General features: G+C 30.0%; 1 protein-coding gene across 1 annotated transcript; it reads right to left on the minus strand.

Moving 5' to 3' along the window:
• Nucleotides 1-23,930: 23,930 nt before the first annotated feature.
• On the minus strand, nucleotides 23,931-26,514 carry LOC131610151 (uncharacterized). The gene is made up of 3 exons (XM_058882027.1): nucleotides 26,337-26,514; nucleotides 24,329-26,167; nucleotides 23,931-24,240 (listed from the first exon to the last, which is right to left on the minus strand). The coding sequence occupies exon 2, from the start codon at nucleotides 25,929-25,931 to the stop codon at nucleotides 25,326-25,328; it is 606 nt and encodes a 201-aa protein (XP_058738010.1). The 5' UTR covers nucleotides 25,932-26,167; nucleotides 26,337-26,514; the 3' UTR covers nucleotides 23,931-24,240; nucleotides 24,329-25,325.
• Between the last annotated feature and the right edge of the window lie 1,092 nt (nucleotides 26,515-27,606).

The raw sequence follows: 27,606 nt of genomic DNA on the forward strand, positions 1-27,606 counted from the left end.
CTCTAGAAACACTCAAGAACTTGGGGAACAAATTTCTAGGATGAATTGCAAGTGCAGAAAAAAATTCTCATATTTAAAACAGATAACTGATCATAATTGGATAAGTTATGGAGTGTTTGTGGAGAACAAAGGCTATACAACTTAATCTAGAATAAGAGCAAATATTTGTCAAACTCTGAATTTGTTGTAAACAATGTATTAATGATAGAATTTAGGGAGAAAATAAAACTCTTCACTAATTGCAACAAAATTGAATACGAAACGTCATGTCATTCATTAAAATCAAATTGACAAATTTTAGTGACGAAATTTGTAACAGAATATTCGTCACGAAATTTTTCTCTCAAAATTCATCACAAAAAATGATTTTTAATTTTAGGGTTATTACCATTTTTGCCCCCTGCCATATAGGCGACTTTTGGTTTACCCCCCTGTAAAATTTTTTTTAAAATCCGTAGGTAAATCCGCAGGTATTTTAAAATCCGTAGGTAAATCTGCAGGTATTTTAAAATCCGTAGGTAAATCTGCAGGTTTTTTAAAATCCGTAGGTAAATCCGCAGGTATTTTAAAATCCGTAGGTAAATCCGCAGGTATTTTAAAATCCGTAGGTAAATCTGCAGGTATTTTAAAATCCGTAGGTAAATCCGCAGGTATTTTAAAATCCGTAGGTAAATCCGCAGGTATTTTAAAATCCGTAGGTAAATCCGCAGGTATTTTAAAATCCGTAGGTAAATCCGCAGGTAAACTTTAGGTAAATCCGCAGGTAAATCTGCAGGTATTTTAAAATCTGTAGGTAAATCCGCAGGTATTTTAAAATCCGTAGGTAAATCCGCAGGTATTTTAAAATCCGTAGGTAAATCCGCAGGTATTTTAAAATCCGCAGGTAAATCTGCAGGTATTTTAAAATCCGTAGGTAAATCCGCAGGTATTTTTTTCAATATTCATGTGTTTTGAATTTGAATAATCTGAAAATAATATATATATATATATATATATATATATATATATATATATATATTACGTTAAAATAAATAAATAAAAAATAAAATATTATGTTAAATAAAAATAAAAAAAAATTAAATTTTTTTTTTAAAAAAAATTAAAAAAATAAATATGACGTGGAATTAAAAATAATAAAAAATAAAAAATATAATTACATGTCAGCATATTTGAATTTTAAAAAATTAAAAAAATAAAAGAATTACACAATCAGCATGCCACATATGCAAATGGCATGTGCCATTTGCTGGCGAGGTCTAAAATGACAGAATCTTCATTTGGCAAGGTTAGTTTTACAAAAAAAAATTTTACAGGGGGGTAAACCAAAAGTCGCCTATATGGCAGGGGGCAAAAATGGTAATAACCCTTAATTTTATTAGAAACTTTGTGACAAAATTTATTCAGCTCTAACTATTCCAACTATTCCGTTACAAAATTCATCACTAATGTGAATTATGAGTTTGTGAGGTAGTTATTCCATCACAAACAAAATTTTAATTTGTTTATGAAAAATTAACTTTTTATTGAAGAAATAATTATATTTACATTTTTAAAATACTATATTTTATTCTTTAATTAAATGAAAGTATATATTTCTAATACACAAAAATAATATATCTAACCTTCAGCCGGTCAAACAACTTGTTTTGAAGGTAAGCTCGAACTACTTAAAGGTTATAAACTTTTTTACGTCATATTTTTTCTACAAACCATGTGATGATCTACTTAGGTTTTGAATTTCTATACCTTTTTATTCTTTTACGCCAAATGCTTTTAAATTCTAAAGTAGATATATAGTGTCCATGTTTTAAATTTAATGATAGCACATGAAAAGAAATTTAAAACATTATTGGATAAGATCAACAAGTGGGAAATTGTTTTATGGCATAATTTCACGAATACAGTTTGAGCGGTTTTGAAAAAAAAAATTATCTGAACCGTAAATGAAAAAAGTCCGCGGTTCGATTTGGTTTGGTTGACTTTTATAAATACAACTGAACCAAATCAAATCAAACTAATACGGTTTGGGTTGGTTCGATTGGTTCGGTTTTTAAAAAATAATTATTGAGTCATACATAGACATACAGGCGACAACATAAATTTGTATTTAGTCATTTGTGTGTTATCAAATAACAACAATACTCATCATATTTGGACAACAACTTAATATACAGAAATAAAATTAAATAAAAGTGAAATAAAAAACATAAAATAGTAGCATAAAACAATATCAAAAACATTATAATGAAATAGAAAAAAAGAAAAGTGAAATATTAAAGAAGATGAAAAAGAAAGAGTAAAAGAGATGAGAGATAAGAGAATAAGAGGAACATTACAAACGTAATTGGAAGAGAGAATAGTGAAATAAAAATAATAAGATGAAAAATAAAGAATTTAAGAGATGAGAGACTAGAGAAAAATATGTTATATGTACTTGGGGAAGAAAATGAGAAGAAGACGCGATACCGCTAGGCGAGATTTGAGAAGACTTTAACTGAAACCTTAAATGTGAAGAAGAGAAAATCATTCATAATCGTAAGGCTAACACAATAGATTTAATTTTGGGTTGGATGTCGGTTAAATGAATGTTGGTTGTAACTTAATACAGTTTGGTTCGATTTGTAAATTACAAATAGCAAACCGAACTGAACCGCGAAATTTTGTTAAAAAATGGTCACATATCCGAACCAAATATGATTTTTTATAATTTCGGTTTAGTTCAATTTTGCAGTTTTTTATTGAGCCGATTTGATTTTGAACACCCAATTGACTAGGCTACATTCAATTGGGTGAAACGGTATTTTTGGTTTGTTACAGGAAATATTATATCTACATTCAAAGGAGAGTAGGTTCCTTAACATACTACTCTTAATAATACTAGTATATCATAATTTACATTTTCTTGCGCATTCTCAATCAAATAAACTATATTTTCAGTCTTGCTATGTCTGATAGTACAATAAAGTATACTATTCTTTTACTTTTATATTATATAATGATGAAGATAGTACCCCAAACAAAGTAAACTAGCTAGTGTTAAAATGTGTCAACAAGTGATTCTTTGTTTTTCTTATGTTATTAATAAATGGGGCATGCTATTATTTGATGCTTTAAACTTTTAGCAATATTTAATGTTTGATTGCTTAGTAAGTTTGCTTTGGAAGACTCATGAGAAGTTGATTTGTGCATTACAGAAAAATTCACAAAAAGTTGATTTATGTATCGCATGAAGACTCACATTTGTTTAGTGGTCAAATATTCTTATTTATGAAAAGTTTTTCTATAAATCATCAACCTATATATTCGGATTCAATTCTTTTTATGCCTAACATGAAATACAATATAAGATTGTTTTGAGAACATACTTTTAGTTGTAATATTTTAGTTTCAATAACACAACTAGTATTATTTTTCATTGTAATCTATTAATTTCAAGAATAATGTTAATACTATTTTGGTTGTAATAACTAGTTTCAAATTTAACTTTTTAGTAATGCTATATATATATATATATATATATATATATATATATATATATATATATATATATATATATATATATATATATATATATATATATATATATATTGAAGGTTGTCATAAATATATATGAGGACTAAAATTGAAGGTTGTCATATTTTAGTCCTCATATATTTTGTAGGGACTAAAATCATTAGAAATTTTTTGTAGGGGCTTCTATAAATATGACAGCCTTCAATTTTAGTCCCTACAAAAAATTTCTTCGAACATTGGTCTTTGCAATATTTTCTGTCCCTATTTTTGGTCCCTCTCGTTAGAATCCACTAACAGTGGCTAGCGTATTATGCCAATTGTGTTAATTTCTTTGACACGTAGGATTTGTGGTTAATAAAATGAGAAGTGGTACGTTTTGCAACCCTAAATCCACTCTTCTTCAGCCCTTTTCCTTTCCACAGAATTTGCGTTCGTCTTCTTCATCACACTTAATCTTCAATCGTTACCTTATCATTCATCTTCTTCAACCCTAATCTTCAACAAACTATATCAACCTTTCACTAGGCTCAAGTTTTCCGCAATATATGATGTTATCTTCATCAAGGAGAACCAAGTCAACATCGTATCAATCCACAAGTGAGAGTAACCGTCCAGGGAGAAGGTGTGAGTGTGATGCTCGAATTATTTCGTATCACTGTAAGAACAAACATAACAAAGTTCACCTCTTTTGGAGATGTTCATTTTGGCAAGATAAGGAAATTTGTAACTTGTTTATATGGGATGATGATATTGCACAAGGAACTGATGTTTATGAAAGGTTAGATGAAGAATAGAGTAAAAATGAGAGCAAGGTGAGGGAGGTCCAAGCTGTTGAAACTATGAGAGAGTTGTATGAAATTTCACTAAAGAAGAACAAGAAATTACAGTTGAAGATGAAGTTAGATGCTATGTATGGAAAGTTGAAGTCATGGTGTCTTGTTGTTTCTGTAATGGTCAACATGTATTTTATATGGAAATTTAATTGTTGAATTAATGTATGGTATTTATATTTTGGTTGTAATGTTATTGGCTTTTTTAGAGTTGTTCGATTATGTAAGTGTGAATTATGAAATGAAGTGGTATTTTGTTAAAATTGATCCTATTTGTGGTTAAAATTGAGATAATATGACTTATTTGATGTTCTTTGAATTGGTATTATCATAATCTGTAATTTGCACACAAAGGTGGCCAATAAAGTTTAACATACATGTGACCTATAAATTGCGCATAAAGTGACCTATAAATCATGAACTAAAATTTGGATTGGGAATACCCTATAATTTGCACATCAGTTGGTATTAACACTATAATTTTGACATAATTTTAACATCAGTTGGTATTACCTATAAAATTGGCATCAACTGGCTTATAATTTGCACACAATGTGAATAAACTCTAAAATGTCATTCATGCATTAGGACATTAGATTAAGTTGGTCAATACATTAAAATAGTTAGTGGAACAAGCCACTGTAAAATTACATTTCATCTTTGTTTAGAAAACACACAAAATAGTTCATAACAAACAACATGTTGTTCATAAAACACACAAAAAATCAATATGTCTTCATCACTGAGTCATCTCTTTGCAAATGTCTTCCCAATTTTTCGACAGCTTTCCACCACTAGTCTGGTTTGATGTGTTATCCTCTTCATTAATGACTAAAGGATCATCAGGCTTCCTTCCAGGGACACCAATTTCCTTTGTTTTAAGGGTCCTAAGTCGGTCACTTAGTAATTTTGGAACACCCATAGCAGCAACTTGCTATTTGTTTTGAAGTCTTGACCTATGCAAAAATAATAAGACTTAAGATAAATGAAAAAAGAGTTAGGAAAAAACTTTTGAGGGTAATTCAATACTCACAGATTCAGAGCAATTGGCCTAGTTGAAGGGCAGTCAAAGTCCCAACTCCCAGAAGCAGATCTCGTACTTGGGCGGGTAAACTGAAGAAATCCTTTCTTCCTCCTCAGGAAAAGAAACTCCCCACTCTTCCTCAACACTAGGCGGGCCAGTCTTTGTCCCCACAATCGTAAAGGCATGCTCATGGGTCGTAGCAAACGTGGAAGGAGTCTCTCGAGGACCCACGACTATCCATTCATACCCGGAAGTATCAAGGTCTTCCTCCTGGCCAGACATATCCCAAGCAGAGGATACATGTTTGGAAGTACTTTGGATCGTCGAGCTCCTAGTATTTAAGCTACGATTGGCATTCGCATAAAGATCACCACAGGACTCACGCGACCTGCCTCTCAAACCCAGAATCCGATTAGCCGACAACGCCTAATTGGCCGAGAAATAACAATTTCATAAAAGTACCTTGCCCGTCCTCGGCGGTGCCGACGTCTAAAAGTGGCACGGCCACCGTCAAACACCAACATCCACTGGAAAACACCCAAAATCTATCCTCTTCCTATCCTAATAACATGCATTCTAAGCAAAAATAAATATTGGGACAAACAAAACAAGAGAAATTGAATAACTTATGTGGTCGGTAAAAACGGTGCGGTGATTGGATGAATTATATGGTGGAAAGCGGCGGAAGGTACTGAATGAGCCGGCTACGAGTAGAAAACACAGAGAAGAAAGAGAAGCGAAAGTGAAAATGGACTGAGTTCCCTCTTATTTATAGAGAACGCATGTAGCACGTGTCCGAGCACGTGCCTAGCCTAGCCTAACTAGCCATAATTGCGCATTAATTACGACGCATGGCTCGACGTACGTATACAACGTTACACCTTCGGTTCCAATCAAACTGTGTAGCTCCCCGCAAGCCGAACCTCCACGACAATGATAATTCACCTCGCGAACGTTTCCTCCTCAGATAGCCCAAAAGATGCCACCTCCTCGAGAAACAGACATCTCCTGTACGAAATCTTCCTCCCGGAACGAGATCCACTCTTAAGTCATCACTCCCATGCTCGGAGCAACGACTCGGGGGGCTCCGTTTCGGGCTGGCCCAATTGCTAGGCATGACCCTATCCACTTCTGCACCCAAGACGACCCAATAGCCTTGACCCAGTCAATTGAAAGTAAAGGAAACTCCTTTCCTCCTGCCCCTTTGTCGAGGATATAACTCCACCTGGCCTGAGGACAACGTACCATCATTACCCTCGGCCAGACCTACATTTACGCCAGTAGCAAGACATCTGATCTGCTCCCCCTGCTCGTTGGGCGTCTCTGCCATCCAGAAGTACCTCTTATCCGGTCAACGACTAGTTTTGGACAGCCTCCCAGAATTCCAAAACATACTCCCAGGATCCTGGCAGCCACGCGTTTTGGACCTAGATCCACGATCCAGCTCAAAACGTGGACCAATGGCCAAGCACTAGGGACAATATAAAAACCTTCTCATTTGAGAGGGCTAGATAACACATTTTTCAAACCCTAAAACATTCAAACGTATATGTGCTCCTACTTACTTGATGGTCGGAGTGTCTTGCAGGTACAGCCTTTTTCTCCTCATCACCATCATTGTGCAAGACGTCTCTGATCCACCTTCTGATTTTGATCAACCGGTAATATATATATATATATATATATATATATATATATATATATATATATATATATATATATATATATATATATATATATATATATTATCTTAATTAAAAGACCACTAATGTATCGAAGGAATATATTTGCATGCATGCAATACAAATCCCTTTAATCCGGTCATTGTTGAGTTTAAGTATACTCCTCTTGAAGAAACCAAACAAGAACATATGTTAATGTAATAAAAAGCCAACATTCTTAAACTGGTGACCTCATTGTGTTCTACCTTAGTGAACCATAACTAAAAGAATTTGATACCTAGAGATACATGGCAAAGCCGAGTGAAAACTCAAAAACGCAATAAGAAAACAAAAATTGGGACCCAGAAAAACTCAAAAGGTGAGCGTGCTAAGATGCTGAGTGAATGATAATGAGGAACAAACAAAAGATGGTGACTCCTTTGGAATCTTTCAATGTCTTGCGATGGGAAATGTATTCTACACCGTTGTTTCACATAAGTTTCATTTAGATAGATAGATGGATATATATCAACCTAGCTAGCTAATCAACAAGATTATCTCAAAAGCTACCCATTTCACCAAACAGGTATAGATAAATCATTGCTAGCTACACTACAAAAACTCTCAAATCAATCATCCTTTACTCAAAGTATGAATTAGACCTAGAGAATAAAACACGACTTGCTTTTGATGTTTGTGAAAAATTAATTGAATGTGAAATAATATATATATATATATATATATATATATATATATATATATATATATATATATATATATATATATATATATATATATATATATATATATATATATATATATATATATATATATATATATATATATATATATATATATATATATATATATATATATATATATATATATATATATTAACGTGAAATAAATTTAAGTTCAATTTTCTCATATTTATAGCCATTAGTGTGTATGTATGTGATTTATCATTTTATGCTATTAACTTGTATGATGTGAGTTTAATCCTTTTTATTTTTAGCGTAATTCTTTTAGTTTTAAAGTTGTTAATGAATGAATATGGTTAAGCTATTAGTTTTGAATTAATTTTAAACTTACTTTTACACAACTTATTTGAATATAAACCATTTTATATTTAAGTTTATTTAAGACGGAAAAATTTATTGAAAATTATTTCATCCAAAAACTAATCATATTAGGTATATACATATAATTGGTATGTGTGAAATGATGAAAAAACTTTGAAACAAGACATGTATAAATTAAATATGAAATTAGAAAAACTAAGAGAAATGTTATTATGAACATATTATATTTTTGAAAATTTGAAACTATCATTCAAATGTCTAGAATGTATATATCTCTGGAGGCTTTTAAAATTATATCAATTTTTTCTTTTTTGAGTTTCATCGTAGTATTAAAAAATATAGTTCGGAGATACATTTCTGTATAATGTTTAGACATTTCTAGAGATGCATCTCTGAAATATCTCCTGCACTTATTTATGGGGTTTTGTTATTCGCGCAACTGATTTAAATAACAACTAAGTGATATTTCCAGAGACACATCTCTGAAAATGCCCAGCGAGGAAATGATAAAATACCACCTTGAATGAGCTTCTTCTTCGTGCTAAAAAAGAAACTCCATTGCAAAATCCTTGAAAAACTTTCTCTCATTTTCAATCAACCTTTCAACACCAAAATATCATTTTTGTATTTCATTCCTTCAAAGGGAGCAAAACAAGATAGAATTGTCAGTAAGTATCATTCATTTCATCCATCATTCCTTGCATTAATCAAAATTTATAGCTGAAAAATTAACGCTGAGTCTGGAGATGCATCTCAGAAAGAAGTTTGGTGTAGTCCGGATGTGCATATACGGAATGTCCTGTTATTTTGAATTTTAACATTTTTTTTTTGTTATTGGTGGTAATAGATATGGTGCACCCAAATATGTTTCTCTAAGCTATTGTGAATTTGGATGTTAAACCGTTGGAAGTGAAGCATGGTGTTAAACTCGGTAAAGTGAATGATGATGTTCAACTGGATGATGCGAATAATGATGTTAAACCGGGTGCTCGACCAACCGTTATAGAGGTGGATGTTCATGCACAATTTATAAATAAAGAAGTGGTTTTTTATCGTGAACATATGCTACAATGGATCCTGATGAAGGTCGGAAAATGGGGTTTAGTGTTGTAATTGGAAGGTTCGACAATGGATGAGATAGAAGACAAGCATTTGTAACAATGATATGCGAAATAAGTGACCCATACCAACGAAAGATTAGGAAGTTGAAACGAGAAGACACGGGATCAAGTAAAACGTGAGTGTCCATTTAAATTGCGTAGATATCGTATGACGGATGATGATTTGAAGGGGATGTGGAATACCTTTTAACTTTACTCGACAAAGGATCTGATTAAAGTGGATGTGACGATTCAAATTAAAGATTAGTCGAAGATGTTATAAGAATATTGCAACGTCCTGAACCACTTGTTTTTAATAACATGTAATGTTAAATTTATGTAATGTTTATCTATGTAATGTTTATTTTGGAGTTAATTTATGTTGGTTCCATTATGTCATTGTTGTTTTCGTCTGTTCTGCTTTGATCTAACAGATCCAATTTCGGAGATGCATTTCCAGAAATCTTACTGACTAATGAACTAAGGGGAATTACAGAGCTACATCTTTGGATCAACCTTTCATGCATACGGAGATGCATCGCCTTATCAAATTTTTACTGAATAAGAATTTCTCACAATTTTTGTTTTAATTGTGTGTCAAAAAGGTGCGTATGATAATGCATTTTTGGACGCTAGAGACATTTTAATCTTTTTACATGGTGCGGAAGAATCGCAAAAGATGGAAAGAAAAATTTCCAATATATAGTATAATTGTGCTTTTAAATATGTAAAGGTGTGGCTCTGAATTGTTTGTTTCATTTTTTTTAATAATTTAATAGTGTTATATATTTTTTTTTAATAAAAATTTATAAAGAACATTTTTTTAAAATAAAAATTTAATTTGAATAATTTCTCATAAAAATTTATTTTAAATATTTTATTATTTTACTAAAAAATATATTAAAATTTCAAAAAAAAATACTTAAATTTAAAATTATTTCAAATCATCTTTTGTAAAAATTACTTTTTAGATATATTTTTCTGTAAAAAAAACATTTGAATTAGTATTTTAAAACAATTATAAAAATCATTTTTTAAAACTAAATAGACAGTCTTTGTATAATAAATTGAAAATACATTTAGAAAATTCATACCAATATGTATGCACCCAAAAAAATATGTATAAAATATATCCATAAAAATTGTAGAGAAATAAATCTCTCCAAAATTATTGGAGCTGCAATCCATTAACATTTATTTTCACTTATTTATGGTTAAACTTAAACCTTATTTCATCCAACTTTTCTTTTCTTTTTTTCTTTGTATGTTGGAACATACCAACCCACATGGCTTGTCGAAATTAAATATATAGACATTACACTTTTATTGTTAGGCTAACTTTGGCTTTAGTTATGATTACTGTAAAGATACATATTTGATGAAAGGAAAAGTAATGTTACATTATGGAATTTACAACTCATATGGTGGATGATATTGGTTGCTGGTGAAATATCATAGCAACGTCCCAACTATATTGATTTTCTTGACTTGAATTTTTGGAGTGATTGAGGAATAGTTCGTTTGTTGAATATGGTGCTGTGTAACTGTCATGGAGAATGAAAATTGGAGGTCAACCATAAATGTACGTGCTGACTCTTTTTCCATACATTTTTAATTATAAATAATGGTTTAATTTAAGAGATTTTAATCAAGTTCATTTATGACTTTATTTCACCTAGAAACTTTCAGAAAGTGTTTATTTTATAGTACTCCTTCGGTGACTGTTACAAACAAAAATAAATTGTTACATTTTAGTTGAAGTCAATAATTTTTACATTAATTAATGTTTGTATTACTATTTTATCTTTAATTTAATTTAAAAAATATTTATTATTGATAGTTAATTCATTAAATATAATTAAGAATATTATAGTAAATTTTATTTTAATTACACATAAAATTAAAAAAAGTTAATTACACTTAAATAACTTAATCAATATAAAAATAGTTATTTTTATTTGTAATTGTGACCGGAGGAAGTATGTTTTTGCGCATAAATTGCTTCTCTCTAGGGTGAGATTATGCCGCTGAGTAGGGGCATTTGCGAGAATTGAGCAATTTTAACATTAAAAGTTATCTACTGAACAACGAGAGAATAAACACTCCAAAAATATATGTTTTTTTGATGGCTCCCCACAGGCTACCATATAGAGGTCCAGGCATTCTCGTTCAGATGATCTTTTGGAGTACACAAGGAGGATTAACGCTCAAACCATCGACCATGTCATATGGACACCCTTTGCATACCCTAGAGTGCATTAAGAGTTCAATGACATTGTCTTTTTTTCGAAGTTAAGTGAGATGGGAGAGTTATGTGGCTATATATTTATCTGAGATGTGTCTGTGGCAGTTTGGCTATGCTTGTGGGATTCTAGAACAGTTCTTGTTGTACCATCTAGGGGCATTGATAGATAATTAATGTCTAATATTGTAAATAGTGTCATTGCTAATAGAGAAATGCAGTGGATGTGCCTTTTCCTGGACAGTGTCTACATGGTTATGTAGAGTGGTACTTTAGAGTATCACACCCTCGCATCATTCCACTTGTCTAGCCTGTAGATGATATTGGACCTTGACATGATGGAGGACATTCAAATGACTTGTCACCGCCTCCACTACCTCCATCTAGTATGACCGCCCAATTGCGACATTAGATGATAGCACTTTTCTGTAACCTTATGAATTTGGTAAATTCATATCGTGAGGTATATGTCTGGTTATCACAGATAACACACATTACTTGTGGTAGAACAATGTAGATTTTATTTGTTTGCTCGTTATTTAAATTTGTTGAAATTATTTTGTGCTTGTACTGAATTATTTGTATATTGTTGACACTTTATCTTAACATTGCATAAGATGAAAATTAGCATTACATTGTTGTAGGATGAACATCACTTAACATGAACATTTCTTAGCATAACTTAACATGAGAGTAAAATGAACATAACTTAAAAAGTGTTAGACGTTTCAACATCTTCATAATATTTTCAATAGATCTCGCAATTGTCACATCCACCTCGATTTGATCCTTTATTTCATATTGGTGAAATGTGTTCCACGTGGCTCTTACATATTCATCAATCTTCAACTCAAAGTTCTTGAACTTCATCTTTCCTTCATTATCATTTGGTAGTGAATGATACTCGATTTTAACCACCATTCTCTTATCAGGGTAACGCAAGAGATTATCTAGTTTGGATTTTAATACATTATGAGGGGTCTCCTTTATGAGCCTAAAATCAATATGAGGATTGAGGACTCACATCATTGAACTGCACAAATACGAGATACCAAAATTGAGATATTGCGGGGTATTTTTGTTAACAACATATGGGCCACATTTATATAAGTTTTATATCAATATGAAACACATAAAAGTGTCAGTGCAATCTCAACCCTACAAAGGTATCAACACAATCACAACCGTATAAAATAACAATACCGAATTTTTAAGGGGTGGGAAAAATATTTGGTATACTATATTTTTTGAAACTTCAAGTAAATATTTTGCTACGCATCGGATATTTCAAATAATCCTGTAAAAAAATATACCGGATATTTTGTAGCCACTACCATATTTTTTACGCTTGAGAGAAAAAAATTTCAAAGATTGGTTACTGAAAAAATGAAAAGAATGGTATTTTTGACATTATCAAAATATGTGAGGGTGTTATGTACAAGTTAGCGGGTGCTAGGTAGATTCTTCCTCAATCTCACTTTATCAGGAATGAAAAGACGGGTTTGAGCTCATTTGGTCGGCCCATTTTGTCTGTTTTTTTTCGAGACGAGTTGAGATTTGTTTGAGCCACTATTAGTTGTGTGTTATATATGTTTAACCCACTAAATTAACAGGGTATTGTGTGGTTTAGGCGGATTGGACCATTGAATTAAAATTAAATTAAAAACTTATTTTTATAGCTTTTTATTTATAATTTACAATTGATTTTCTAAAATTTAAAAAGCCGTTTAAAATAATCATTTTAGTTTTATGAATTTGTTAAAATTCATCATGATCCAATAATATTCAGGAGCACAATTGGTAAGCTTTTGTATTTAACTTATTCATGCCTTAATATTAGTTATGTTGTGTGCAGGTTAAGCCCATACTTATCAAAATTCAAGTAAGTCTCATCTTCAAGCAGCAATGAGACCTAAGCAATTATATGGCATCCCTTTCTTTGACTCCAAATTAGGACATGGGGTCTTTTTGGACTTTTGTTCGGAGAGAGCAGAACAGGTGGCCAGCAACAAACAACTTGATCTTCGGTGGTGATTGAGGAGAAAAATGGGGTTGTACCTGCAAGATACTCCGACGTCAAAGTAATAGAGAGAATAAAGGTACAACGAAAGGTATAAAGTTCTTTGGGCAAAATTGGATTACCTTGCCCTCTAGGAGTAGAGGGCTATTTATAATGTTCTCATTGAGGTGGACTAGGTCGTCCTATTTTTGTGGGCTTGGGCGTGATTGACGGGCCCAGAATGTAGGAACCAGTAGAACGGGTCGTAATTAGCTGAGCAAGGGAAACTAGCCGTTGGCGGGGATAGAGGCCCAGCGTGCTCGGATAGTCATGTGTTGTGGGAGATCCATTGGTGAGTCTTGCTCAGTTAAATGGGATGTTCGTCCTCTCCTTGCTCCAAGGAGTAGGCTAGCGTTTATTGGACCTCTTTACACTAATAAGTGGATTGGGCCAATCTAGGTCGATTGGGCTAGTCCATAACAACTTCCAAAATAAAATACCATCATTTTCACCTCTCAACACATACCAGTAGCATCAGTATTTTTTTTAGAAAGACAACGTCAATGTTTGTTTAGTATGAGGAATCCTTCTAGGGTCTCAGTGTTCTCTATTGTGTTCATGCACCTTTTTTATGTACCATTTTAAAAAAGAGTGTGATTCTGTTTGGCAAAGTAACATTTAAAATTTATGGAATGTAGTGATAACGAAGGAGAGAGAAAAAAATTATTTTTATTTTTTAATGAAAAAAAAATTATAATGAGTTGTTTATAAAAGCTATGTGTATGAATGAGAATAGGCCAGATCAATTAATAATGGCCTAAGACCTAACTTACAAAGACACATGTTAGGTTGAATTTTTTTTCAAACAAAAAAGGCCTAGTTTTTTCTTAAAATCTATTTAGTTAAAATTGTCAGATTACGGGCTATGAAAAAAACTTTCAAAGTTATAAGTCCGATCTATTTAAATAAATATTATATTTTGTACTAATAAAAATAAATTAAATAAACTTTATAAATAATGTTATAAATTATTTTTATAAATTTAAAAAAAAAAAATATTTTCACAAACTTATGTAACTAGCATGTTAGGCCATATGCTTGTGCAAGGACAACCAGCTCCACAGCTCCACAACACAGGGCCTCATATATTGGGCTCCCCCAAATATTTAGCTTCATGTTAAGTAATATACTAGTACTATTAGTTTTAGAAACTTGAGACAGTAACAACAAATAGCGCTTGATTGGTGTAAAATGAGGAGGATTCAATCCTTTTAATTTTATTTTTTAATTAAATTGTTGTATTCCCCAAAAGTGTATCAAAGCGTAGTTATTGAGGTTTATACATATACATCTAAACTTAAAAAATATAAACACGTGCTTTTAATATAGTTTCATGTAAACTGTAAATTAATACTTTAGCTATTAAATTTTATAAATATTTTATGTTGAAATATTATATATTATGGTTTCTCAATCTTTTTCTTCTTTTTTCTGATAGAAATATGTTATATATTTGATGATATAATTTGTTTCATTTTATTTTTTAATATGTTTAAAAGTTACTGATTTCATCATTTCATTGACAGTGTAAAATTGTTTTACACTATTGGTATATTTCTATTAAATCTTTATTTTTTATTAAGTTATTAAGATTAATTAAATAATAAATTATTAAAATAAAAATATTTTATATATAAAATTTTATAATTTTTTCAATAGTTTAATATGTAATTGGTTTAATATTTTTTTGGTCTCGTATGTTGATTCGATGATTCATGTTGGTTCTTTAACTTAAAAAATATACATTTGGTGCTTTAACTATTTAAAATGTAACATATTAGTCATTTTTCGTCCAACTAGTGATAAATTCAGCGATCGATTTCTGATTTTTTTTTTTCGTCGCTAATTAGACGAAAAAAACTTACAAGGTATACTTTGAAGAATTAAGGGATTATGAATTTTTTTAAGTTAAGAAACTAAAATAAACTTTGAGATTAACCTAGCCAAAAAGGATATTAAGACAAAAATATTTTATATTTTATGGTTGTATGAGTTAGCAATAATTTTAAAAGATAAAAAAAATTTGTTGACTAAAAAGATATGAAAATTATAGTTTCATTTGTGGAAATATTTTTAAACAATATTTTTTAATTTTTTTTTCAAATTTTTTACATTTTATTTTATTATAGGCCTTATTGTTAAAATAGAAAAGGGCCTCTAGCTGGTTTGTGTCGGCCCTGGTAACTAGTTAAACTTGAATAAATTAGTACAAACAAATATTTAATCTCATTCATCTTTTAATTTGTTGGTCTATTTAAACATGAGATCAATTGTCTATTTACATATACTCAAATAAAATAGACTTTTTAAATAAATTAATAGACCAATCAAACATTCGAAAAGAACAAATCCATACCTAAATATGCAATATTTAACCTTTAAAATGATACATGAATACAAGAGTGAACACCCCGTCTCCTTCTGAACCATAAACAATTATTATTATTATTATTATTATTATTATTATTATTATTATTATTATTATTATTATTATTATTATTATTATTATTATTATTATTTTTTTTTTTTTTTTTTTTTTTTTTTTTTTTTTGAATCAATAAATGATTTGATTAATTCAAAAACAGTTAATACAAGGCGATCTCAACCGATCCAGCCCTTAAACATCAAAGCACCTCATAAAGTCAAACTCTAGGAAAACAAAAACGATCCTCTACCATCAACGATGCTAAGTGTGGCCTAAGCTTATCATGCTCCCAACACCTATACACTATAGTATCAATAATACTCTTTCCAATCCTATTATTCACAGTATGCCCAAAAATAGTGTCATTCCTCATTTTCCAAATGGCGTATATAGTTTCGGCAGCAGCACAGCTAAGAATATGCGATCTCCAGTTCTTTCTTTTGCAATTTTGGATGATCCATTCGAGCTCAGCATCCCACGAACTGGGGACATGTCGAATATGCATCCAATCCAAGACTTCTTGCCAAATAGCTTTTGTCCTGCAACATTCAAAAAACAGATGCTGTATGGTTTCTTGGCTTGGGCAGAAACAACACACATCCTCATTTAAAAATCCAAACTTCCTAAGCCTAACTTTGGTAGCCAATCTACCATTGCAAGCTAACCACAGAATAAACATGGCACGCGGTCGAGCAATGGTGTGATATATGATGCTGCTCCATCGAACACGGCTATGGTGTTTTTGCAAGCTCTTATACACTTTCTTCATTTTGAAATCATCCATCACATACTGTTGAATCTGTGCATAAAGAGGCCTCATATCAAGTAGCTGGTTCATGATCCATGAGTATCTAGCCTTGTTTTCTCCCTGCATAACATTTCCGCCCTTCAGATAATAAATGTGGATCCATTTAATCCACAAGCTGTCAGTTTTGTTACTCAGGTTCCAAAGAAGTTTTAGTAGGCAGACTTTATTCCACACTTCTATGTCAACAACATTAAGACCACCGTACATTTTCGGAGTGCACACTTTCTTCCACGAAATAGGAGACTTTCTAGAGATAGTGTTGGCACCTGTCCAAAGAAAACTACGGCATATACCATCAATTTTCTGCAGAACCGACTTGGGGAAAGGAAGACATACCATCCAGTAATTTATCACAGCAAACAGGACACTTTGAATAAGCTGGAGCCTGCCAGCATAAGTGAGCAACTTGGCACTCCAATGGTTCACTCTTTGCATAATCTTGTCAATTAATGGAAGGTAATGTTTTACTGCCAAACGTTTGCTAGTGAGAGGAATCCCTAGATATTTGAAGGGGAGGGCTCCCTCCATAAAACCAGTGCTTCTCTTAATACTCTCTTTGTTATCATTGTCTACTGCACCAAAATAGATGAAACATTTGCTAGGGTTCATCCTGAGTCCTGTAGATTTTGAGAACAAATTAAACTTGGCTAGCATAGCTTTAACTGAACTTTGGTCTCCTCTAGAGAATAAGAGTAAATCATCCGCAAAGGATAGGTTGGTGATATTCAGCTTCTTACATCTCGTATGAAATTTAAAGGCTGGGTCACGTTGAAGCATTTGCATAATTCTTGTGAGGTATTCCATTACTAGTACAAAAAGCAAGGGAGAGATGGGGTCTCCCTGCCTAATGCCTCTCTTGGCCTCCATGGACTTAGTATATTTGCCATTGATGTTGAAACAATAACTAACAGTACTGACAGTCTTCATAATCCACTCCACAAAATTTCTAGGGAAACCAAATTCCTTTAGTATGTGCTCAAGAGACCTCCAATCCACCATATCATAGGCTTTTTGGAGATCTATTTGCATCATACATTTTGGAGCAGCAGCCTTCTTATCATACCCTCTTAGTAATTCATAAGCCAATAGCACATGATCATGTATATGGTGACCCTTTACAAAGGCAGCTTGATTACTATCCACAAGATCTTGTAGAACCACTCCTAATCTAGCAGTTAAGATCCTTGAGATGATCTTATAAAAAGTAGTGCAACATGATATTGGTCTAAAGTCTTTGATCATATTAGCACCTTGCTTCTTAGGGATCAGAGCCACAACTGAGCTATTGAAGCCTCTATGAAGTTTTCCTTTGGTGAAAAACTCCTGGACAGCAGCACACACATTCTGTTTAACAATACTCCATGCTGACTTGAAGAATTTTGCTCCATAGCCATCCATACCTGGGGTTTTATTATCATCAATCCCTTTAAGGGCATCCTCAATTTCCTTAGTAGTAACCTGTTTAATAAGAAAATCTCTTTGCTCAATGTTCACCTGCTTTCCTTTTCTCATAACCTCCACATTAATACCTTCAATACATTCTTCTGAGGTACCTTGCAATTCACCATAAAACCTTAACACTTCCTGCTCAATGTCTTCTGGAGAGGATAGAATGGTGCCATCTTCTTTTATAAGAGACCCAATGTGGTTCTGCTTATGCCTAGTTTTAATAGCAGCATGAAAAAAGGCATTGTTCCCATCACTATACCTCAACCAATCCACCTTTGCTCTCTGCCTCAGGTCCATGTCCTCTATATCTCTCCATTGGATTACCTGGTCTGTCCAATGTTTAGCTTGTTCAATAAGTGTGGAATTCATTCTGTCCTCAACAATCTTCAGCTGGACATCCTGCAAATTCTGCCTAGCCTCTGTTAGCTTCAACTGAACATCCTTAACAGGCCTACTAAGCTTCCTCAAGACAGGAATCAATCTCTTAAGCTTGAGCCACAAAACCTGCATAGGAGAGCCAGTACAAATAGTATTCCAGTTTTGGCTAACTATATCAAGAAAATTATCTATCTTAGTAGTACAATTTCTGAATCGGAAATGTCTTTGAGGCTGTATGGTGGGATTCAACTTCTTCAACAAAAGAATGCTGTGATCCGAGATGCTAGGGGGCCTCACATTCAGAATAACATCCATATATTTGGTTAGCCATTCAATGTTGCCAAGGACCCTATCTATTCTAGAGTAGATAGTATTCATGCTTTGCTTGTTAGACCAAGTGTAATAGTCCCCTGTGTTGTCCATCTCTGCCAAGCCCACAGTTTCCATCATGTTGGCCAAATCTGAATATTCTGCCTCACTCACAGGCCTGCCCCCAACTCTATCTTTGACACTAAGAACATTGTTGAAGTCCCCCAACAGAACCCAAGCACCCTGTTGCTGATTGTGAATTCTCTCAATGTCCTTCCACAAAATTCTTCGTTGATCGGGTTGGTTCTTTGCATAAATCGCAGTCAGCCAGAATAGAAAACAGCCAGAAACATCATAGACCCCACCATGAATTAGTTGGCTAGTACTCTTCTCATGTCTAATGTCATACTTGGATTCATCCCACATAACCCAAATGCGACCATTTTCATGCTTATCATAATTGTCAAGGCATTTTCCCCTAAATTTCAATTTATTTCTAACATTGCTAGCTTTATTCTGTTTAACCCTAGTTTCAAGCAAAAGGACAATGTCAGGCTTAAGATCATACAGGCAGGAGCTTACCTCAAGGATCTTGCCCGCTTTATTCAGCCCCCTTGTGTTCCATGATAGCATCATGTGATGTCATGGATCACCCCCACCTCATTCAAAAGGTTGAGTGACTCAAACGTGTTTTGGCTCAGGATCTCAGATGTGCCCTCTTTGATAGTTTCCTTTCCCTTCCTGCTTCTTTCAACCATTGTCCATGCCGGTTCTTTTTCAATAACAGTGTCTAGCTTCTTCTGTACCTCTGTTTCCTTTTGCTCCATTTGCTTTGGTGCCTTAGGCTTCCATTGTTTTGTCATCTGTGGTTGCTTCCCTTCACAATCATGTCCAACCTTCAGACATCTATGGCAATATTTAGGCCTCCACTCGTATTCCACGGGTTGTTTCATCTTGTTCCCCTCCGTATCTCTGATAGTTATCTCCGCAACTGGGGTCTGGGTGATGTCAATCTCTACAAGTATTCGAGCATAGGAGATTCTCAGGCGATTTGCTGTGCACTCATCAGTGACTAGGGGAGTACCCAATGCGCTACCTATCTTGCTTAAGCTTCTTTTTCCCCACAGATACAAAGGCAAAAGAGGGAGTTTCACCCAGACTGGAATCGTACGTAACATATCTCTCTGCAGATTGAAATCTGGTTTCCAGTCTCTCAGAAGCATAGCCATGTTGCAAATAGTATAAGGCCCTTTCATAAGCACTTGATCCTTGTCATCTACTGAATGAAAACGTAAGATGAAATATCCCTCGTCATTGTAGAACATATCTGGCATCTTGACGAAATTCCAATTCTTCAGCATGTACTGCTTCACCATATTCATACTCAAGTCACTCCCTATCACATACATGATAAGAGCAGATTCCCAGTACCTCAGTTCGCTCATTATATCTTCTTCCTCGATAGCAACCTCAACCTCACCATTGACAAGTTGTGGTGCTACAAATTCAATTTGCATTCCATTGGAAGGATTCCGATTGTTACTAATGACATCCACCCACAGTTTTGGAGGATTCCCCACCGCTTCTGCCTCCTTCAGAATAATCACCGGCGAATCTTCTTTATCAATTTTAGGGTTTTCTTCCATTTCATTCACTAGGGTTTTTCCGTCACTTGCACTGTCTCCTGTTGAAATTGAGCCTCCATTATTGTTGTTCACCGTCACCACACTACTGTAGGATGATTGTTTGCCTTGAGAAGTCGTCGGAGGCACCACCTTCTTCGGTCGTCCCCTCCCTTTGCCGCTCATGGTCCTATTATTATTATTATTATTATTATTATTATTATTATTATTATTATTATTATTATTATTATTATTATTATTATTATTATTATTATTATTATTATTATTATTATTATTATTATTATTATTATTATTATTATTATTATTATTATTATTATTATTATTATTATTATTATTATTATTATTATTATTATTATTATTATTATTATTATTATTATTATTATTATTATTATTATTATTATTATTATTATTATTATTATTATTATTATTATTATTATTATTATTATTATTATTATTATTATTATTATTATTATTATTATTATTATTATTATTATTATATTATTATTATTATTATTATTATTATTATTATTATTATTATTATTATTATTATTATTATTATTATTATTATTATTATTATTATTATTATTATTATTATTATTATTATTATTATTATTATTATTATTATTATTATTATTATTATTATTATTATTATTATTATTATTATTATTATTATTATTATTATTATTATTATTATTATTATTATTATTATTATTATTATTATTATTATTATATTATTATTATTATTATTATTATTATTATTATTATTATTATTATTATTATTATTATTATTATTATTATTATTATTATTATTATTATTATTATTATTATTATTATTATTATTATTATTATTATTATTATTATTATTATTATTATTATTATTATTATTATTATTATTATTATTATTATTATTATTATTATTATTATTATTATTATTATTATTATTATTATTATTATTATTATTATTATTATTATTATTATTATTATTATTATTATTATTATTATTATTATTATTATTATTATTATTATTATTATTATTATTATTATTATTATTATTATTATTATTATTATTATTATTATTATTATTATTATTATTATTATTATTATTATTATTATTATTATTATTATTATTATTATTATTATTATTATTATTATTATTATTATTATTATTATTATTATTATTATTATTATTATTATTATTATTATTATTATTATTATTATTATTATTATTATTATTATTATTTTATTATTATTATTATTATTATTATTATTATTATTATTATTATTATTATTATTATTATTATTATTATTATTATTATTATTATTATTATTATTATTATTATTATTATTATTATTATTATTATTATTATTATTATTATTATTATTATATTATTATTATTATTATTATTATTATTATTATTATTATTATTATTATTATTATTATTATTATTATTATTATTATTATTATTATTATTATTATTATTATTATTATTATTATTATTATTATTATTATTATTATTATTATTATTATTATTATTATTATTATTATTATTATTATTATTATTATTATTATTATTATTATTATTATTATTATTATTATTATTATTATTATTATTATTATTATTATTATTATTATTATTATTATTATTATTATTATTATTATTATTATTATTATTATTATTATTATTATTATTATTATTATTATTATTATTATTATTATTATTATTATTATTATTATTATTATTATTATTATTATTATTATTATTATTATTATTATTATTATTATTATTATTATTATTATTATTATTATTATTATTATTATTATTATTATTATTATTATTATTATTATTATTATTATTATTATTATTATTATTATTATTATTATTATTATTATTATTATTATTATTATTATTATTATTATTATTATTATTATTATTATTATTATTATTATTATTATTATTATTATTATTATTATTATTATTATTATTATTATTATTATTATTATTATTATTATTATTATTATTATTATTATTATTATTATTATTATTATTATTATTATTATTATTATTATTATTATTATTATTATTATTATTATTATTATTATTATTATTATTATTATTATTATTATTATTATTATTATTATTATTATTATTATTATTATTATTATTATTATTATTATTATTATTATTATTATTATTATTATTATTATTATTATTATTATTATTATTATTATTATTATTATTATTATTATTATTATTATTATTATTATTATTATTATTATTATTATTATTATTATTATTATTATTATTATTATTATTATTATTATTATTATTATTATTATTATTATTATTATTATTATTATTATTATTATTATTATTATTATTATTATTATTATTATTATTATTATTATTATTATTATTATTATTATTATTATTATTATTATTATTATTATTATTATTATTATTATTATTATTATTATTATTATTATTATTATTATTATTATTATTATTATTATTATTATTAAAAACAAGCTGTATAAAAATGATTGAAAAGAAGAGAGAATACAATACAACTGTTTCTGGTTGGATATAGGAAGATAGCCAGATAGGTCAGGGCAATCAAATGTTAACCCCATGTTTGATATGCATGTATCAGAAATACAAAATCCATTGTCACCTAATTCCACCCTGAAATTCTAACTGTTATTATCACTCAAAAACATTAAATTTTCAAGGCTTAAAATAAATATAAGAAGGACGACCACAAATTGGACTAATCATTTGTGTAGTTTGTGTGGTTTCTCACATTTTAAATAAAGACGGCCACAAATGTTACTCTTTCTATCTCATTCAAAACTAATTTATTATTAGTTTTCACTATTATTATATTCTTATTTATTAAACTATTCACTAACTATAATTAATAAGAAAATTCTATTAAATAAAATTAATTTTATATTAAAAAAAGCATATTTAATTATTTTTTAAAAGACTATATAATTCAAATAAGATATTTTTTATGAGATGGAGAGTATTATTTAGCATCCTTCAACTTTGAAATATAACAATCTAATTTTAAAATTCAAATTATCAAAAATGAACATAATTTTGAAAAAAAACATCAATAAATTTATACTCTTCCTTCCATGCCCTTAAATAGTAATTCCTTACTCCCTTATTATTCTCAAATGTTTTTAATACATTTTTCATATACAGTTAAATAAATACTTTTGTAAAAGTAATTATAAATTCTCATGCTTTTTTTTTACAAAAAATTCTCATTCTTATACAAGAATAACTATATTTTCTGAATAGACCAAAGATACCTAATACTTCCCAAGAATTCAAATCAGAGCAAATAATAGACCAAAGATTAACAAGCAGATATCATATGAGACAAACAAATTTCAGTTTAAGAACAAAACAAATGCGTCCACATAAGATTAAAAACATTAAATAGTATCAGAGCTTTCAAAGCAACCCCACAACTAGACAAGAGAATACAAAGTACTTGGTCCTTAACTCAGATACAAAACATGAAATGTAGATCATAGCAGTTAAGCAATTATCTCAACAGATCAAGCAAGTTCCACAAGTTACAAGAGCACAAAATAACAAAACACTGCAAAGTTTACGAACAAAACGGACTTCACGAACAGATACGAACTTGTAGTTGAACATGCCATGTAGAATATAACAGCATCAGTGCGGTAACTCCTCCCTGATTCACAGCAAAAACAATTCTCAGAAACAGCAGTTAACACATGAAAGTAGTACAAAAGCATTAGTATTATCAAGCAAGATCATACCTTAATTTCGGCGTAGTATAGTCGACAATCTCCATGGAGGATAAGACAGGTGAAGACAATAGAAAGAAGCAATAACCAAAAGGCAGAAATGGGACATATACGGGTTTAAGGGAATGGTAAGTAACATACAGTATGACAAGGATTTAACCTAAAGAAGCTAAAGCATTCAGCTACAAAAGACTATATAAACCAAACCCTTCCAGCTTTTCTTTGTAAAAAACAGAAAAGATGGTGAAGGGGCAAACTTTACCCTCTGAGAGGGAGAAACAAAAGATAGCTAGGAGAGAAGAGGATGAGGATTGGAAAGAAAGGTCGTAACTATCTACTAACTTGTAAACAGTAGGTCACCTACAAGGCTAGTGAAGTATATATATGATAAGAAAAGAAAAGAAATTTCAAGAGAGGATTAAAAACCAGAGGACTGAGGTCTAAAGAGTTTCGGTAAGATCAAGATTAGATACAACCTAAAGTATGTACTAAAGCAAGAGGTCTAAATCCTTAATCAGATTAAATTAAGTTAATCATTCTGAGAAGAAATGATGCTGTGAACTATATATTTCATCGATATAACAAGTAACTTTCTTCAGGCCAAACTATATTCCATCATGCCACTCCCACCTATTACCGTCATCTCTACCTCCATACCATTTTCTCTGCGGCTTCCATCAATGTCAAGTAAGTCACGAACCAAAACCACCAAAACCTGCTCCCAAGAAAGCTTTACAATATACACCCACTTACCCTTTTTTCGACATTACCCTCAATGTCAAACCTGATCAAATTTCCAAAATCTGGAGAATGTCAACCAACGACAGCCATTAATCATTGTTATCAAGGGCACTACATACACCGCTGCTGAAAGCTACACAAACTCAACCAACCAAACTCATACTTTTATTTGGCCACTCTATATACACAGCAAAACTAACACTAACTGAACTTCATAGGAAAAAAAAAAGACAGACTTATTTACAATAACCATTTGCTCCTTCGAGCATCATTCATCATCATCCAAGTTAAGATTGAGAATGCGACAGAGTGTCTTAGTCGCAGAATCATCATTAACAAAGAAATCTTTTGCGAAAGGGGAATCCTCCTGACGAGGGGAACACGGAGCAGAGTAAGCAAACTGACGCATTTCAATCTCAGGTAAAGCAGAAACAGGAAGCTCAAGAGACACAGTCCTCTTAGGCCTAACAGAGAATTTCGGAATCGGCAAAGAACTAGGCGGTGGAGAATTTGAATAAGTAGGTCCAGCCCAAAGTTCTGAAAGCAAAAAACTACCATTAGCATCAACAAAAGCTACATCCTTTCTACAACCATTGTCTCTGATAGGAACCGGGGCACTACTAGGTGCATCTTTGAACAAACTTTTACCATCAGACTTCGAAACCGGAGTACTTAAAGGTGTTTTCAGTTTATTATCCGGCGAAGCCGAAGTAGTAGAGTTAAACGGTGTTGGTAGAATACCAGACCCAGTTTGAAATGTTCTACAATTAATACCCCTAAAGTGACTCGAAGGCGAAGAAGAACCAAATCGTGGCGATTTAGATCCACCATAGTATTGGTTCCTATGCTGAGCTACAACAACAAGTGTCTCCATTTTTCAAACAAAAACCTTAACTTCACAGAATCAAATTACAGATCTCACTTCTCAGACCAGACCAAGACCAAGTACAACGTATCAAATATCACAAACCACAAACCACAAACAAAGCAAAACCCTAAAGTACGTCGTAACAGTGTAACTAACCCACGTAGCTTATCAAAAACAAACGGTTAAGATCAACCAGCAGATCTAATTTCTCGAAACCTGCGACGAGAACAAAATCTCCGACACTGAAAAAACAAAAACAACACGAACAAGAACATATTCAGACGATTAATATTATTAAAACATGAAACAAAACAAAACAAAAACATAGGAAGGTTTGAAAAACCATGAATCGAAAGTAAAGTACTAGGCATGGAGATTTTTACGGCGAGAAAGTTAAGAGTGAGAAATTACCGAATAGTGAAGAAGAGAGTATGTGAGAGCGGTTATGGTGGTTCTTCGTGGTGGTTTTTTAGGGTTTGTGTAAACGGTTACAGAAAAAGAGAAGAGAAGAAGAAGAAAGGGTTAGAAGAAGGGATCTGAGAAACGAAAGAGTGAGAGAGTGAAATAAAAATGTATTGGAATTGAAGAACGTGTGTTTGGAAAATGGGTCTTGTTTTGAGGATATTTACGAACGTGACATTGTGTGTTCTTCGTCCACTCACCGAGTAACAGACGCGTGATGGATAACTATGAGTGTTACTGTTTTACCCCTGGGTTAGGTTGGTCGCATAGTGAGATAAGTATAAATATCTTTCTTTTTTAAATGAATGAATATAGACGTAAAGGTAATATCGATTGCAAGTGGAGAGGATATATAAATAAATAAAATAAATATTCATGTTATATGATAATAGACCTCCAAAGTTGAATACATTGAAATTGAGAAAATAAATAACTTCCTAAAAATAAATTTTTTAAATATGTACAAAGTTGAATACGCGGATGTTGATTAAGTATTTCTACTTTTTCCACTATTGTAAACATTTTAAATTATAAGTTTTATTATAATATATAATTTTAGAGTCTGGTTAACCAGTACCCTCATGGTACTCTTTAAACATATTAAATAAATAAAATATTTTTATAAAAGTTAATATTTTAATTTCCAATATATTTTTAATGCATTAAATACACGCATTTTAATAAAAACTTACTATTTTAATCACTTAAAGCACGCTTCAAGGACACTAGTTAGCAATTTTCCATAATTTTATTATAAGTAAGGCGACCAAAATAAATGGTTTTAAGTAATTATAACAATTTATGTAAAAAAAAATTTATTGGCAATCGAATATAAAAGAAGACGAAAAACACAAATAATTTGTTTGTCTAATTCAATCAAATGATCTACGTTTAAAAGAGAAAGAGATAGTAGCTCTTCAATTCACTACATTCTAAAAGTTAATAAAAAAAGTTATAAGAACAAATTTTATTTTCTACCCAAGTGTTTCTCAATCTCTTCAATAGTAAAATTAATCACACAAATTCAAAAGATAGGTCTAGAATTATTAGACTTAAAAAAACAAAAAATACATATTTATAATTAATAAAACTCAAATTTATAACAAATCTCAAAGCATATCTAATTAATTGTTAGAATAGAAACATTTTAATATTTATAATATCTTTTAAAATATTATAAATATTTTATAATATTTCTTAAAATATAAAAAATATTTTA

This window comes from Vicia villosa, linkage group LG6, assembly GCF_029867415.1.
Source record: "Vicia villosa cultivar HV-30 ecotype Madison, WI linkage group LG6, Vvil1.0, whole genome shotgun sequence".
Taxonomy (NCBI): domain Eukaryota; kingdom Viridiplantae; phylum Streptophyta; class Magnoliopsida; order Fabales; family Fabaceae; genus Vicia; species Vicia villosa.